Below are 15,029 nucleotides of genomic sequence, written 5' to 3'. Positions count from 1 at the left end.
ATGGTGAAGCTAGCATCGGTGAGGGAGTGCCGATTGTATGGGCCATCTCGCATCCGGAATAAGTGGGAGTACATCAACGCAGGTTTGCACGTCTTCTGCGCTCTCCTTGTGGCTGCGGGCTTCGGGTGTCGACTCCGATGGGGTGGCGTAGCCGGCCTCTACATGATGCTGATTGGTTTGGCCCTCATCGCGGCCGTGAACATGCACGATCTCATGGCTCACCTTGCTGGGCTGCACTTGGGGTTCATGGGCTTGGATCTGCAGCTCCTTGTTGTGGAACTTGGGGCTCCGTCGGTGCAGTTCGCCGGATCCATCCTCACTTTCTTGGCCATTATCTTCTTCTTGGTTTGCATGACTCTCTCTCTCTCTCTCTCTCTCTCTCTCTCTCTCTCTCTCTCTTAACTTATCTAGCTAGTGGGGTGAGTTGTTTCATTTCTATAGAAGGGAAGAGTTTTTGTGGAAAAGGGCATGGATTTTCAAAATGTTCTACCGATTCAGCCTTTCCATCAAAGTTTCTTTTTTATTTATTACCTGAAGAAACTGCGTCTAGGATCGAAGACCTGGTCGCGCTGGCTCGGCCATATACCTACTATCATCGTCCTAGAAGCGTAAAACTCCGAGACTAGGACCCTTGTCCCCAGGGCCTATGCTGGGCGTGAGCTTGTACAAGGAAGCGACGCCTGCAGGATTTTAACCAAGACCTTCCTAAAACAGTTTAAGCCCCCAACCCACTATGCCATATGCCAACCCTCTTTGGGACAACATGCATGAACTCTGTTTGGAAACTGACAGTTGGGATCGGAGTTTATGCATTTGGTAGATACATGGTCAAACTACCTTACTGGTGGGTGTTTGGAAACTGATAGCTGGGATAGGAGTTCTCCCTATTATATTTGCACTAAAAAGTGGATTTGGTAGTTACCATGGTAGCTATCAATTCAAGGATTTAGCAGCTACCACTTTTCCAAATGAATAAATTCACTTGGACTACAAGTTTCCAAACAGCATATGGAGAAGTTTGAAAGGGATAAGTACACCTGAAAAGATCAGGAAGGTGGTGGAAAAACTGGGGCCCATTTATGCCAGCATGGCACTTTCTCACCATAAATGCTTGAATGTTTGTTTCACTTATGGTGAGAAAGGAAGGGATAGATATGCCAGCTGAACAATTTCATATGAAAACTACATGAAATGAACTGGCAAAAAGAGACGAGTTTGATGCAAAACTCAGTCTCAGGCTGAGCTTGAGTGGGCAAGCTCAAGCGAGAGCAGCCCAAATGTCAAGCAACCATATGGTTCTGTGTTGCAGATACTGCATGCATGTGTTTGGTTCTACCACCATGCTTACACCCATATTTCTAGGTTTCTACAAGATGGAACGTCGCTGCCATCGTAATCACATTTGTGATGGACAGTTAGCAACACCCCATTCAAGATCTATTAGAATTTATAGGTGAAGATGTATCTAGATATGAAGTAAGAACACACAGGCTATATGAAGATTACAGCTCCAATATTATTATTGTGGGCTTTCATATTGATATCATACCCCAAAACTCTATTTTTCTATTGACTTTTCAAGATTTTAGTCCCACTTCTATTATTTTAATCTGAATAAGGGAAAGGTAGAGCATACAATCCTTGATTTGGGGATCATATGTACAATCACATGGTAAGTTTGCTGGCCCATTAAGATATACAGCTCAAGGAGAAACCAAAAGTGCATTATTCCATTATAACAAAATTGTGGCTCTTTGTTCGATTACAGTGGCAAAACTAGTCAGAACCTGAGGGGCCGTTTGTTTCATTCTGAATGGAGAGAAAAGAAGCCCATCTTTCCTGCTTTGGGTGAAACAAACACCCCCACACAAAAAGTAGTATGGGCCCACCCATTTAAACGGGTGGACGCATAAAATGCCATCAAAGTTGCGCCCTTGATGGCTTTTCCTCTTTCAAGGAAAAATGCCTTCCGCCCTACACGATGTAACAAACCGGCCATAAGCCTTACTCACTTGATGGTCGTTCCTAGGGGTGGCCAAACCTGACATGACCCGCCAACCCGCCTCTTAGGTGGGTTCGGGTTGGGCTTAAACTAACCCGTTTAATAAACGGGTCGGCCCACCCAACCTGTTTATTAAACGGGTCGGGTTCGTGTTAGGGGTATGCCAACCCGGCTGACCCGTTTAATAAACGGGTTAGGTGGGTGGGTCAGCCCACCAACCCGTTTACCCGACCCAACCCGTTTATAAACGGGTTGGCGGGTCATGTTGAGTTACCCATTTAATAAATGGGTCGGGTTTGTGTTTGCCACAGCCGACCCGTTTAATAAACGGTTCGGGTTCGGGTTGAGGTATGTTGACCCGCTGGGTTGACTCGCCAACCCGACCCAATTGCCACCCCTAGTTGTTCCTACAAAAACTACCAAAAATGCAGGTGTAGGTTACCAAGTGTTTTCCTTAGGGCTACTATGGCATACTAGGATCTTTGGCTCTTACTAATGGCGCGGTTGTGCCAGAACTAGACATGGTTCTTTGGACCGTTCCTGATAGTTTCAAGACCCACTAAACTTAGTTCTGATATTATTTGTAATGGTTTAGGTGTTTACTAAACTTATATTTGATACTAATTGTTGGCTGGCAAACTCCACTTATTTGAGGTCCTATACCAATTGATTAATTTGAGGGGCTGTCACAAATAGATTCCATGTAACGAAATTTGGGCAGAGCATGAGCTCTCTTGAACCGATTCAGGTTAGATACAACAAAAGACCCAAGCACAATGTTTACCTAAGTCAGTGCACCTAGTCGAGCTTGGATTTAGCAAGCCGACCCTAATTAGGTTGAGCCAAATTAAACTAACATTGATCGCTCACATATAGTGAGCTAAGCCAAACAAAAATCAACAATGAAATCAAAATTTCTTTACTTGAAACTATATAATACAAATGGGACTACAACCCCTATTTATAGTACTGATTGGTGGTAGCCTGATCCCCACCGCGATATATTACAAGAAAAACAAAATATAAAATATTGATCAAATACTAGTCTAAGTCCCACATACCTTGGGAAGACTAATATAACCTTCAAGAAGTTGGACTCCTGCCGACTTTTATAGAGACAGTAATAGTCTATATTAATTTGGTACCAAAGCTACGTCAATTTTGTTGACAAGTTAATTCTAACTACCTGATTGTGGTATTATAATGAGTGAGAAGTTTTTAAAGATTTTGTGTTAGTAAATTAAAGAAAGAAATGACATACTTAATTAGTCATTACCTTGTATAGCATTGAGAAGTTAAATCCGGTATGGTTACTAGAAAGCTTGCATGAGATCATATTTTCTTGCTGCTTCAAGCCTTACTTACTTGATGGTTGTTCCTACAAAAACTACCAAAAATGCAGGTGTAGGTTACCAAGTGTCATCTAAGATCAGTTTTCATCAAGGAAGGAATGAGGACCACCTTAAATCTATCATGTTTGTTGTTAGAGGTGTTCATGTTCTTATTTATCATAGTTCTCCAATGCATAATCCGCTTAGACATATAGGGGAACTGATTATCAGGCAGTTTCATAAAGCTAACAAGTGTTTGGTACATGTTTGAATAATTAGATGGTATTTGTTTTAGCTATCAAATGGGAAAAAGTAGGTACTTGGTTTGTGAGGATTTTATTTGCAATCTTGAGAAACCTGCAATGCTTGTTCATTCTGATGAGAACTTCCATTTAATTAGTTTCCTCTTCCAAATATCATTGCAATTTATATCCATGGTTAATAAATCATTAAACTTTTTGTGGAGAATATGTTCACTTCCAAAATTTCTACATTTTCCAAAGAGACGGAAGTCGACCTAGGATAGGCTTGGTGCCAAGTACACCATTCCATCTTGCTTTTTAGCCATCTCCTTCTTCTGAACCTTTTACTTTCCAAACTGTTAGTGTGTGTTTGAATCCCTCGGATAGATCCAAGGATCTCTAGTCCATCCATGGAAATCGGGGTCGTCACCTTGATCAATGTGCCCGTGGAATCCAGGACACTCGAACAAACTGTTAATTAGCAACTTGGTTGATGAATTTGATGCACTGTACTCCAAAAATGATTCTTTGGACATTGTTATCTCATGCACATAATGCTGTTGATTGTGAATGTATTTTTTAAGATGTGTCCTTTAATCTTTCAAGAGTTTCATCCAAGGTGAAGTGATAGATCTTTTGCTATACCTTTAGCCCTACGGTTTGACATCCTGTGGTTTCTCTGGCAATTTCTAAAAGTTGAGCTGTTTGTTAATTTTATGTAAAAAAATGTCTTTGTTTGGGATTATTTAGATTGAGAAGTATGCCTAATCTCCTGGCTTTGAAAATCCTGAATCTCTCCACTATGTTTACCATCTGAATAAATCCTTACATGGTTCAAAACAAGCTCGATCGAATTTCACCATTTTAGTTCATTTCTTCATTCAGTTGGTCCATACGCATAGCTGCAGACTGCCAAAACTTACTCGCACTGTTAAGACTTAAAGAGTTAACTGGATTTGATGCCTAACCAAGCAGTCATGATTTCAGATGCCACTTTGCATGAATGGAGGCTTTAAGCAAAATCCAATCTAGCTAGCCAAAGAATTGTTTTGTTTTCTTGTTCTCTTTTTTCACAATCCTCTTATTTTTCACATCTTTATTGCAGATAGAGAAAGGTTTCAAGTTGGAGAAACATGCCTTGAATCTATTAATAGCAGGCCCTGCTCTTTGGCTGGTGGGTTCAATCCAAAGCGCATGCCAAGTGTATGAGAGGGCTGGTGGTCAGCTCCAGGTTCTACAAAAGGGAGTCTACCTTCCTTTTATACTGGGAAGCCAATTATTCTTTGTTGCTGGGATTCTCAACAGGCATGCTGGCGGTCATTCAGCCCATGGTCCGAACCTATTGGTACATAATCTTATGCTCTCTTTCCCTAGGGGCCCGTTTGATTGTAGGGGAAACAAGTACTAGGATAAAATTTATCCGGAGAAAAACGCCTAATGTCTTAAGAAAAAGTTGAGAAAAACAGCTATTTTCTGTGTTTTGCATGGATCGCACTCGGTGTCTTTCCGTGTTTTTGTGTGGGCCGCCTGAGCAATGTTGTTAAAATTGGTTCACTAGGTGAATCACTTTCTTAAAAAAAACCTAAGAATGGATTCGAAGCTCGAATCGTTTCGTGAATCGACAACTTTTTACCATCAGATGACACACCTCATTAAACAATGAAAAATAATTATAAAATACCAAACAATTTTTTAACCCCTTAAAAATATTAAAAAGTGAATTTGAAATAACACATGAATCGGCCACTTTTGAATCAGCTAAAGGCCGATTCGATCTGAATCGGATAATCGATTCTAACAACATTGGGCCTGAGTACTGGATCCGCTCTCGAGCGGCAGTGCTGTTGAACTTTCCCATGTTTGTTATGCACTTGGTGAATGGCGTGTGTAGCATCCGTTTTGGGGAAATTTCTCTTTTTCCAAAAGTTTCCCCATGCAATCTAAGGGGGCGTAATTTTTTTATAATTATATTTTTGTAGCTGTCAATGGAAAAGAAGAGCATGTTGATTATTTTATTAACTTTTTTTTGGGTCTTCATTGGTATTGGATAGGGAAGGACTTGGGCTTGGCTAGGGTTAAGTGGAAGTTTATTGTACTTCATTGGAGGACTAGTGAATCTTTTTAAAGTGTACAAGATGCAACAATTAGAGGGTCTAAGGCTGGAGATGCTAAGGGACGTGTGCAGGGAGACTGAAATAAGGACGCCCCTAATCGTTGAAGATCAAAGGAGAAAGAATGTGAGCCAGGAGGGTACATCCTTTCACTCTTCTTATAAGGATGTCTTGATTGGTCGAACCTAAGTTGCAGGTTTGATTGAATACGAGTATGGGAGGATTGAGTAGTTAACACAAAGTCCATCTGTTATTTGGTGTCCACTTTTATTGTTAAATAACGAGTATGACAGGCGCAATCGCAAATCATTCATGCATTTTGTTTTTGTTTTTGTTTTTTCGGGAAAAGCTGCCTTGCTAGGACTGACTTGTCGATGAGGGGACTAAATCCAGCATTAGTCTCTCGACAAAGGATGCATGCCGTGGGTTTCGAACTAGTGACGTGGTGGTGTTCATGAGTCTCTCCTACCAGATGAGGAGATAGCCTCGTCAAAGAGTGATTTCATACTCAGTTGTTCACAAATCAATTTATAAAAACTTGGTCATGTAAAAAACTTATAAACTAAAGCCAGCTGGAATTACACACTTGGTCGAATGCAAAATATTCATTTCCTGCAGCAAAATGTCATCCATAATGCACCAAATATAACCTTTGCTTCCTAAAGTTACTTTTTAACTTTTTCTCATGTTACAACCATTAGCGCTATCAAGGGTTTTACCAACCTTAGGTTATCCAGTGTGCGGTAGATTGTTTTTTACTTTTTCAGCAATTGGATCTAGTTCTGGATCATGAATCTCTGAATATTATGATCTTTGGGACACTGGATCTGATGAACAATTGGTGTTTCTCTTCTCAACATGTTGGATCCAAATCTAAAAGCCCTGGCCAATAGGATCTCTGGCCACATGGCACTTGGATCTGATATTTGTGGCTCAGAATTCGTTAAATTAAGGTCGAAGACCTGTCTCCACAATTACAATTATAAAGAGGGGTCGCGTTCTCCATGTTCAAGGATTTAAGATATAGATTAAGAGAAGTCTTATTTTTTTCTAGTTCAACACCTAACAACCAAACTTTGTCCAACCTGGGACACCACTCATACCCTGATCCCTTGGTTTAGATCCAAATCCTTGTTTCACCAGTCCCTAAGTTTTTGCCTAGTGGAAGCCCTGTCAGTAGGGGTGGCAAAACCTGACACGACCCGCCAACCCGACCTGCCAACCCGCCTCTTAGGCGGGTTCGGGTTGGGCAAACACTAACCCGTTTAATAAACGGGTCGACCCGCCTAACCCGTATATTAAACGGGTCGGGTTCGTGTTAGGGGTATGCCAAGGTGGGCGGGCCAACCCGCCCGCCAACCCGTTTACCCGACCCAACCAGTTTATTAAGCGGGTTGGCGGGTCGTGTCGGGTTACCCGTTTAATAAATGGGTTGGGTTCGTGTTTGCCACAGCCGACCTGTTTAATAAACGGGTCGGGTTCGGGTTGAGGTATGCTGACCCGTCGACCCGCCAACCCGACCCGATTGCCACCCCTACCTGTCAGTGTGTTCTCGTAACATAAGGGTATGTTTGATGGCTTGTCTAGGGTTGGACAAAATGAACAAAAAGAATGGAACAGAACAAATCCGTAACAACGGTTTCAAGTCCAATGTTTGTTTGGACCATACTAAAATGCTATGTTTCAAATGTCCATTGTTTGATGACCATGTGCGAACAACTTGGACAGTTCTGGATAATAGGTTGAATTACTTTGTTTTGGATCATATGACCCGATCTATCCACCATTTTACATGTTTTAACAAATTTATTATGGTTTTTTGCCCGGATATGGATCCAATTATGAAATTATATCTAAAATCATTATTTTTTCCATGAATATGGATTTGGAATTGAATTTTTGCTCAAATATGATTTTTTTTAATATAGACCTTAATGACATTTTTGCCTCGAATATGAATTTTTGCTCCAAATAAGGATCTCAAATTGGATATTTGTCCTGAAGATGGATAGCCAATTGGATTTTTAGACTAAATATGAATTTTTGCTTTGAATATAGATCTTGAATTGGATATTATTTGCCCTGAATATGTATTTTTCTTGAATATGTATTTTTGCCTCGAATATGAATTTCAAATTAGATTTTTGCTTTGAATATGAATCTTAAATTGGATTTTTACCACGAATATAGATCTCTAATTGAATTTTGCCTCGAGTATGTATATTTTTACCCAAGTCACATTTGAATAACAGTTCAAAGGATATGAAACATATACTCTGCAAAATCTTAACATGACCTTCATGTAGAATTTGCAAAGTTCATGAACATTACAAGTGTGGAATCTCTTTTCTATCAATCAGATTGATAAATATAAATTAATAAAGTTTCTTGTGATATTGATGCAAACAATATAAGTCACAAGCGCCAGCCAATCTACAAATGAAGATATATGTAACTTATTTGATAACAAATAAATTTAAAAGAAGGTCAATGCTACCGTACCAGCAGGAGAAAAAAAGCAAGCATTCCATTACAATTTTTGTTGGTTTCCTACCAGCTTTTTTACTAGGACACCACAACGAAACACGAGAAAAAAAAAAAAGAATAACCAAGTCCTGTTTTAGAAGTCTCTGCTTCATTCTGTCACCTTACACTTTTCAAAGAAGACGATTGCAGGTTGAAATTCTGTGCAGCACATGAACCTTCTTGCAGGAAATTTTTTTGTTTGTTTGTTTATGGAAAAAAATTTCGACTAGCTAACAAATGGTAGTTGTGTTATCGGATGTGCTCCAACTATAGCAAGATTATCTTCTCTAGATAATCATCATCCTACCCAGCTGTGTATTCTCCTTCTTTAGGAGATCCTTTTTTTGTTAAGTTGTTTCGGCTGTTATCTTTATCCTTATCACCTCATTATGTGAGGTGTATATATAAGCTTGTAATGGCTTCATCCCATTCATTGAGAATAAAAGCCAGTCCTGTTCTCCTCGTGGATGTAGGTCGACAGTGATCGAACCACGTAACTCTTTGCGCCTTCCTTGTTTCAAACATGGTATCAGAGCCCTTGCTGTCTGGGTGATCTGTGGGCCGTTCCTGGTGATCGACCAACGTGAGGAAGTCTTGGCAGCCTCAAGGTTGGTTTTCAAACCATGACAGAATCAGGCGTGAAGATGGTTGTTCAAGAACAGAACCCCACGCTGAAGATCACCACAGTTTCGTTGAATGGCTCCAACTATTTGAGTTGGGCCAAGTCTGCCAGCCTTTTCCTTAGCGGAAAATCGAAACTGGGTTATGTCACAAGGAAGATCCAACAACCAGAAAGTAACGATCCAAAATTCGATGAATGGGAGTCTACCAACCATCTGGTAATGTCTTGGTTGTTAAATTCCATGGATCCAACCATTGCAGAAGGATACATGTTTCTTAACACAGCTCAAGAGATATGGGACTCGCTGCATGAAGTTTATGGAGAACAGAATAATTTAGCTCGTATTTTTTTCATTCAACAAGAAATCGTCAATGCCAAAAGAGGTGAGAAGCCATTACATGTGCATATCAATGCGTTAAGGAGTCTTTGGGATGAACTCACTATGTATCGTCCGCCTACGGCTGAAGCTAACATCATGAGACAAAGGCTAGAAGAAGACAAAGTTTTTTCTCTTTTGGCTAGTCTTGGAGATGACTATGAGAACATCTGAAGTCAGGTACTTCTTATTGTTCCTTTACCCTCATTTAATGTTGTTTGCTCTATTATCCAAAAGGAAAAAAGCAGACGACGGGTGATGCGTCCTAAACTCAAACTTGACAATCATAATCAAGAGAATGTCATTTTTTCTGCTGAAATCAAAGGAATAGATAAAGGCACTGATCACTCAGCTATGATTACCGAAAAAAAACCTTTCAAAGAATGGCATAAAACTCGTCAGAAGAGCCGTTGTACCTACTGCAAAAAACTGGGACACATGCGAGACAAATGTTGGGATCTCTATGGAAAACCAAATCGTGACAAGGGTACAAAAACTGATGTTGCCAATGTTGTCAGCATGGATGATCTGGCCAAATTCTTCCAGCAAATCAGCAAAGCTCATCTTACTAGCAGCAAATCCATCCCTGGAGATACTCCTACAGGTAATCATCTTGCCTTACTATCCAATAGAAGTGATCAAAGCTGGATCATCGATACAGGGGCCACAGACCATATGACAGGAAAATTACAACTTCTCTCTAACGTACATTTTGGTTTAAAAAACCCGGTTTTTTATAGCCGATGGGACATCCATTCCTGTCCAAGGTGAGGGAACTACTTCTTTTTTCAAAAATGGTAAATCGACTGCTCTGTATGTGCCAAAATTTCCATCAAGTCTAATGTCAGTTAGTCGTATTACAAAGGATTATCAGTGTCTTGCTATTTTTTCACCTAAGGATGTAGTTTTTCAGGACATGAAGACGAAGAAGATGATTGGTAAAGGGGTTGAATGGGATGGTCTTTATGTGTTAGACACGGCTATGCACGGATTGATAGCTCGACAAAGCAAGGAAGAAGACAGCAGGTTATGGCATGCTCGTTTAGGACACTCGTCTAATCCAGTTTTGATGAACTTATTTTCTGATTTACTTCCTCTTTCTCATGCTTGTGATGCTTGTGAATTTTCAAAATCATCTAAACTTCCGTTTAAAGTTTCTGACACTAGAAGTGATGGTGTGTTTGATCTTGTACACACGGATGTGTGGGGGCCAGCACCAAGCATGTCCCACGAAGGATACAAGTACTATGTTACCTTCATAGATGATAAGTCAAGAGTCACATGGATGTATTTTTTGAAGCAAAAAAATGAAGTCTCAAAAATCTTTCAAGTCTTTTATAAAATGGTTTACAGACAATACGGGCGGAAAATCAAAGTGCTTAGATCCGACAATGGGGGAGAGTATGTGAACGAATCTATGAAAACCTTCATGGACGAACAAGGCATCGTTCCCCAAAACTCGTGTTCCAGCACTCCTCAGCAGAACGGTGTAGCTGAGCGAAAAAACCGACATCTGCTTAATGTGGCCCGTGCCCTCATGTTTCACATGAACGTTCCATCTGTTTTTTGGGTTGAAGCCATAAGTGTTGCTTGTTACATTATCAACAGACTTCCTAGCAGAACTCTTCAAAATTCTATTCCCTTGAAGATCCTTCTCAACAAGGATATCTCTATGTCCCACATGCGTGTTTTTGGGTGCAAGGTTTTTGTTCATGTTCAAGAGAGACATAGGAGTAAATTTGAAAAGAGAGCCATCAAATGTATTTTCTTGGGATACTCCAATATAAAGAAGGGTTATAAGTGTTTTAATCCTGAGAATCGCAGCATGTTTATTTCTCGAGATGTGAAGTTTTTTGAAACTGAGCCTTTCTTTAGTTCTTCCATGGACATGAGCCAGGGGGAGACTGATCATTCTCTCACTCTTCCCTGTCTGTCATGGTGTGATGACATCTCTTCTTCTCAACAATTTGTACCTCAAAACCCAAGTGACTCATCTGAACCTGGAACCTCTTCAGAACAAATTGAAATCAATGAAGCTTCCACATTGGAAGGAAGCAATCAGAATGCCAGGCGGTCTGCGAGGATCTCTCGCCCTCCCACACGACTTCAAGATTACTATACCTACTTGGCTACCAATACAACTGCCCATTCCATTGAAACCTGCTTTGACCTCGACCGTCTAAACCCCTCCTACTTGTCATATTTGGCCAAAACCTATCAACATCATGAACCGACTACCTATGAAGAGGCTCAACGAGATCCAAGGTGGAGAAAAGCTATGAAGGAAGAGTTAGAGGCTCTAGCCAAAAATAATACATGGGAACTTGCAAAGCTTCCAGTGGGGGAGAAAGCAGTAGGATGTCGATGGGTCTACAAGATTAAATATCACAGCGATGGAACCATTGAGAGATTCAAAGCTCGGCTCGTTGCCAAAGGGTATACTCAGGAGGAAGGAATAAACTATTCTGAAACCTTTGCTCCAGTTGCCAAAATGAGCTCCATAAGAACATTGCTGTCTGTTGCCGCAAATAAGAACTGGAAACTATTCCAACTAGATGTCAAAAATGCTTTTCTACATGGAGACTTGGAGGAAACCGTTTACATGAAACTACCACCAGAATATGAGCAAAAGGAAGAAATGGCATGCAGACTTAAAAAGGCCATTTATGGCTTGAAACAATCCCCAAGAGCATGGTTTTCTAAACTAAGCGAGGCTCTTCAGGAACTGAATTTCAAAAAGAGGACTGCCGACTACTCGATGTTTGTTGCAAAAAGAAAGTCTGGTACAACTATACTAATAGTATATGTTGATGACATTATTCTTACAGGAGACGATGTTCCTTTTATGCAGGAGGTCAAAAACTTTCTTCATCGCAGGTTTGAGATCAAAGACCTTGGAAAACTTCGATATTTTCTGGGAATAGAGGTTGCCCACTCCAAAGAGGGCATCTTCTTATGTCAAAGAAAATATGCTTTGGATCTTTTAAAAGAAACCGGATTTCTCGGATCCAAACCAGCCGATACTCCCATGGATCCCTGTCACAAGCTGCGCACAGATGAAGGAGAAGCTCTGGATGAAATTTCAGTTTTTCAACGATTGGTTGGAAGACTTATTTATCTTACTGTTACTCGCCCAGACATTTGTTATGCTGTTAATGTCATCAGTCAATTTATGCATTGCCCGAGCACTACTCACATTGATGCTGCCCATAGACTTCTGAAATACATAAAGAATGCTCCTGGCAAGGGAATCTTGTTGACAAGAAATAACCACTCCAGAATTCTAGGATGTGCAGATGCTGATTGGGCAGGAGACCCAAACGATAGAAAGTCTACATCAGGATATTGTGTGTTTGTTGGAGGAAATCTAGTCACTTGGAAAAGCAAAAAATAAACTATTGTGGCAAGATCAAGTGCAGAAGCTGAATACAGAGCCATGGCTCTATGCACATGTGAGTTGGTGTGGATGAAAAATTTCCTTAAGGATATTGGCATTGAAAGTAATGATCCAATGGAACTTCAGTGCGACAACCAAGCTGCTATATATATTGGTGCCAATCCTGTGTTTCACGAAAGAACAAAACATATAGAAGTTGATTGTCACTTTGTTCGTGAAAAGATTCAACAAAAGGAGATTGTTACTACTCATGTGAGCAGCGAAGATCAAGCTGCCGATATTTTCACCAAGGCATTGGCTCGTGAAAAGCATCAAATGAATATGCGCAAGTTGGGTCTCATAGATATTAGCAGACCAACTTGAGGGGGAGTGTTATCGGATGTGCTCCAACTATAGCAAGATTATCTTCTCTAGATAATCATCATCCTACCCAGCTGTGTATTCTCCTTCTTTAGGAGATCCTTTTTTTGTTAAGTTGTTTCGGCTGTTATCTTTATCCTTATCACCTCATTATGTGAGGTGTATATATAAGCTTGTAATGGCTTCATCCCATTCATTGAGAATAAAAGCCAGTCCTGTTCTCCTCGTGGATGTAGGTCGACAGTGACCGAACCACGTAACTCTTTGCGCCTTCCTTGTTTCAAACAAGCTGCACCACTAGGAAAACGGCATGTGCATATGGTTTATGATCAGCGCTGTTTAAGAAAAACACTGGATCTATGATACCCACAACCTTATAATACAACAAAAGCATCAATAACTCTAACTAGGAAAATGCTGGCAAAGATAAACACTGGATCTACACAAAGGAGGCAAGCATTGAGATTCAACAGTATTAACAGAAAAATTTATGGAAACATGATTATATATATAATTCAGAACATGTTAACAAAAAAATGAGGCATATATTAACAAAATTTGGAAATGCTCTAATTTGTAAGTATAAGTGTCTGATACTTCTTGCAAAACTGAAGACAGTGCCATGGATTATAGATTGGAGAGGGAATGTCCAGGGTTGGACACTTCATGTACATGTGGATGCTTATTACTGAAAAGTGAACAGCATGTATTTCCCTTGTTTTCCATTCTTATAGGTGAAATGTAGCAAAAATCGCGATGCTCAGCACCTTCAAAACACCTAATTCACACCAAAAGCTCGTTAAAATCTTCCTGGAGTTCACCGAAATAGCCAAAATACAAGGTATATGTGTTTAGGGGTGGACATCTGGTCGGGCAGCACACGGCCAATCGGGTACCCGGCCTGACTTGGGTCGGGGCTTGGGTCGAAAATTAAAAGTCCAGCCCGATTAATGGCGGGCTGGGCCCGACCCGATAACTAATCGGGTTGGGCCCGAGTCGGGCCCTTATACCCTACCCTCAACAAACCTTAACTTCCCCCCTTCCGCTGTTTCACACTTACCCTTATCCAGGTTGCTATGGCGGTACCTCCCAGCTGCAAGTCGCCGCCTCGCCAGTGCCAGCTGCCAGTGACCCGTCTGACTATCGTTGTGGCATTGCCTTCCTGCTCTCTCACTCTCCCATTGTAAGGTGTCTTTCAAAAAAAAAAGTAAGAAAAGAAAAAGGAAACCCGGAAGAAGGGTTTCGACCACTCTCTTTATGGTGTTTTCTTTTTTTAAAGGTAAGAAAAGAAAAAGCAAACCCAAAATAAGGGTTTCAACCTCTCTCTCTCTCTCTCTATCTGCAACCCAACTCCATCTCCCCCTATTCTGGCAACCCAACTCCATCTCCTCCTATGTCCTAGGAAGGGTGTCGCACCTGCATTGACGTGATGCTTCACGAGTGTGGGTGTGGCACCCAGTGGATCAAAATGACCTTGGGTGCGATCAACCACACCCAAAATCATTTTTGTTCAAAATGGACTCGGTGAGATTTGACCGAGTTCATTTTGGACCTAAAAAAACACCTAACAAAGGTGGGGCACAGAGGATTAGAGCACAATGCCTTCTTTCTTCGACCTCGATGCCTCCCCTCTTCTCCTATCCTCTCCAGCTCCTTTTTCCCGATGCCTCCCTCGAGCTTTCCTCTCCTTCGACGAACAACAACATGACAACCCTTCTCTCCTCGTTCGACTACAAGTGCAAGGTATATATATATCCTCTTTTTCTTCTCTTCTTGTTCTTTTTCTTTCTTTTCCTCCTCTCCTCATTGTTACAGGTGTGGAACTCAGTCTTGCTGGGTTGGATTCGACTGCAGAGTCGAACCCATGAGTTCAATCGAACCAAACATAGCAGGGTTGGGATTTAAACCAATAACTTTTGAATAACTCTTCTTCCTCTTTTGATTTTTATTTTAATAAATTTTTTTTGCTTTAAGGACAAAAATGGTGGATAAAGAAAAATGACTCGCAAACAAAGAAAAATGAATTGTGTCATCCTCGTCTCCACATGTAAGTTTTATTGCT

At 40.8% G+C, this 15,029-nt stretch overlaps 2 protein-coding genes across 2 annotated transcripts; both read left to right on the top strand.

The window, feature by feature from the left end:
- LOC149814555 (uncharacterized) lies at positions 1 to 5,875 on the top strand. Its single transcript, XM_089990383.1, has 3 exons — positions 1 to 345; positions 4,681 to 4,920; positions 5,627 to 5,875. The coding sequence occupies exons 1-3, from the start codon at positions 1 to 3 to the stop codon at positions 5,873 to 5,875; spliced, it is 834 nt and encodes a 277-aa protein (XP_089846509.1).
- A 2,981-nt stretch (positions 5,876 to 8,856) lies between these two features.
- On the top strand, positions 8,857 to 9,384 carry LOC149814554 (uncharacterized). The gene has a single exon (XM_089990382.1). The coding sequence runs from the start codon at positions 8,857 to 8,859 to the stop codon at positions 9,382 to 9,384; it is 528 nt and encodes a 175-aa protein (XP_089846508.1).
- Positions 9,385 to 15,029: the final 5,645 nt, after the last annotated feature.

This window comes from Nuphar pumila, chromosome 15 (assembly GCF_984573655.1).
Source record: "Nuphar pumila chromosome 15, dmNupPumi1.hap1.1, whole genome shotgun sequence".
In the NCBI taxonomy this organism is placed as follows: Eukaryota; Viridiplantae; Streptophyta; class Magnoliopsida; order Nymphaeales; family Nymphaeaceae; genus Nuphar; species Nuphar pumila.
This window is presented reverse-complemented; position numbering and strand designations above follow the sequence as displayed.

What these genes read in the sequence shown, in the direction of transcription:
- LOC149814555 (XM_089990383.1), top strand. Translation starts at nt 1, where the DNA reads ATGGTGAAGCTAGCATCGGTGAGGGAGTGCCGATTGTATGGGCCATCT. An exon ending in TGGCCATTATCTTCTTCTTG is followed by an intron (nt 346 to 4,680) that starts GTTTGCATGACT and finishes TCTTTATTGCAG; the next exon opens with ATAGAGAAAGGTTTCAAGTT. An exon ending in CCCATGGTCCGAACCTATTG is followed by an intron (nt 4,921 to 5,626) that starts GTACATAATCTT and finishes GGTATTGGATAG; the next exon opens with GGAAGGACTTGGGCTTGGCT.
- LOC149814554 (XM_089990382.1), top strand. Translation starts at nt 8,857, where the DNA reads ATGGTTGTTCAAGAACAGAACCCCACGCTGAAGATCACCACAGTTTCG.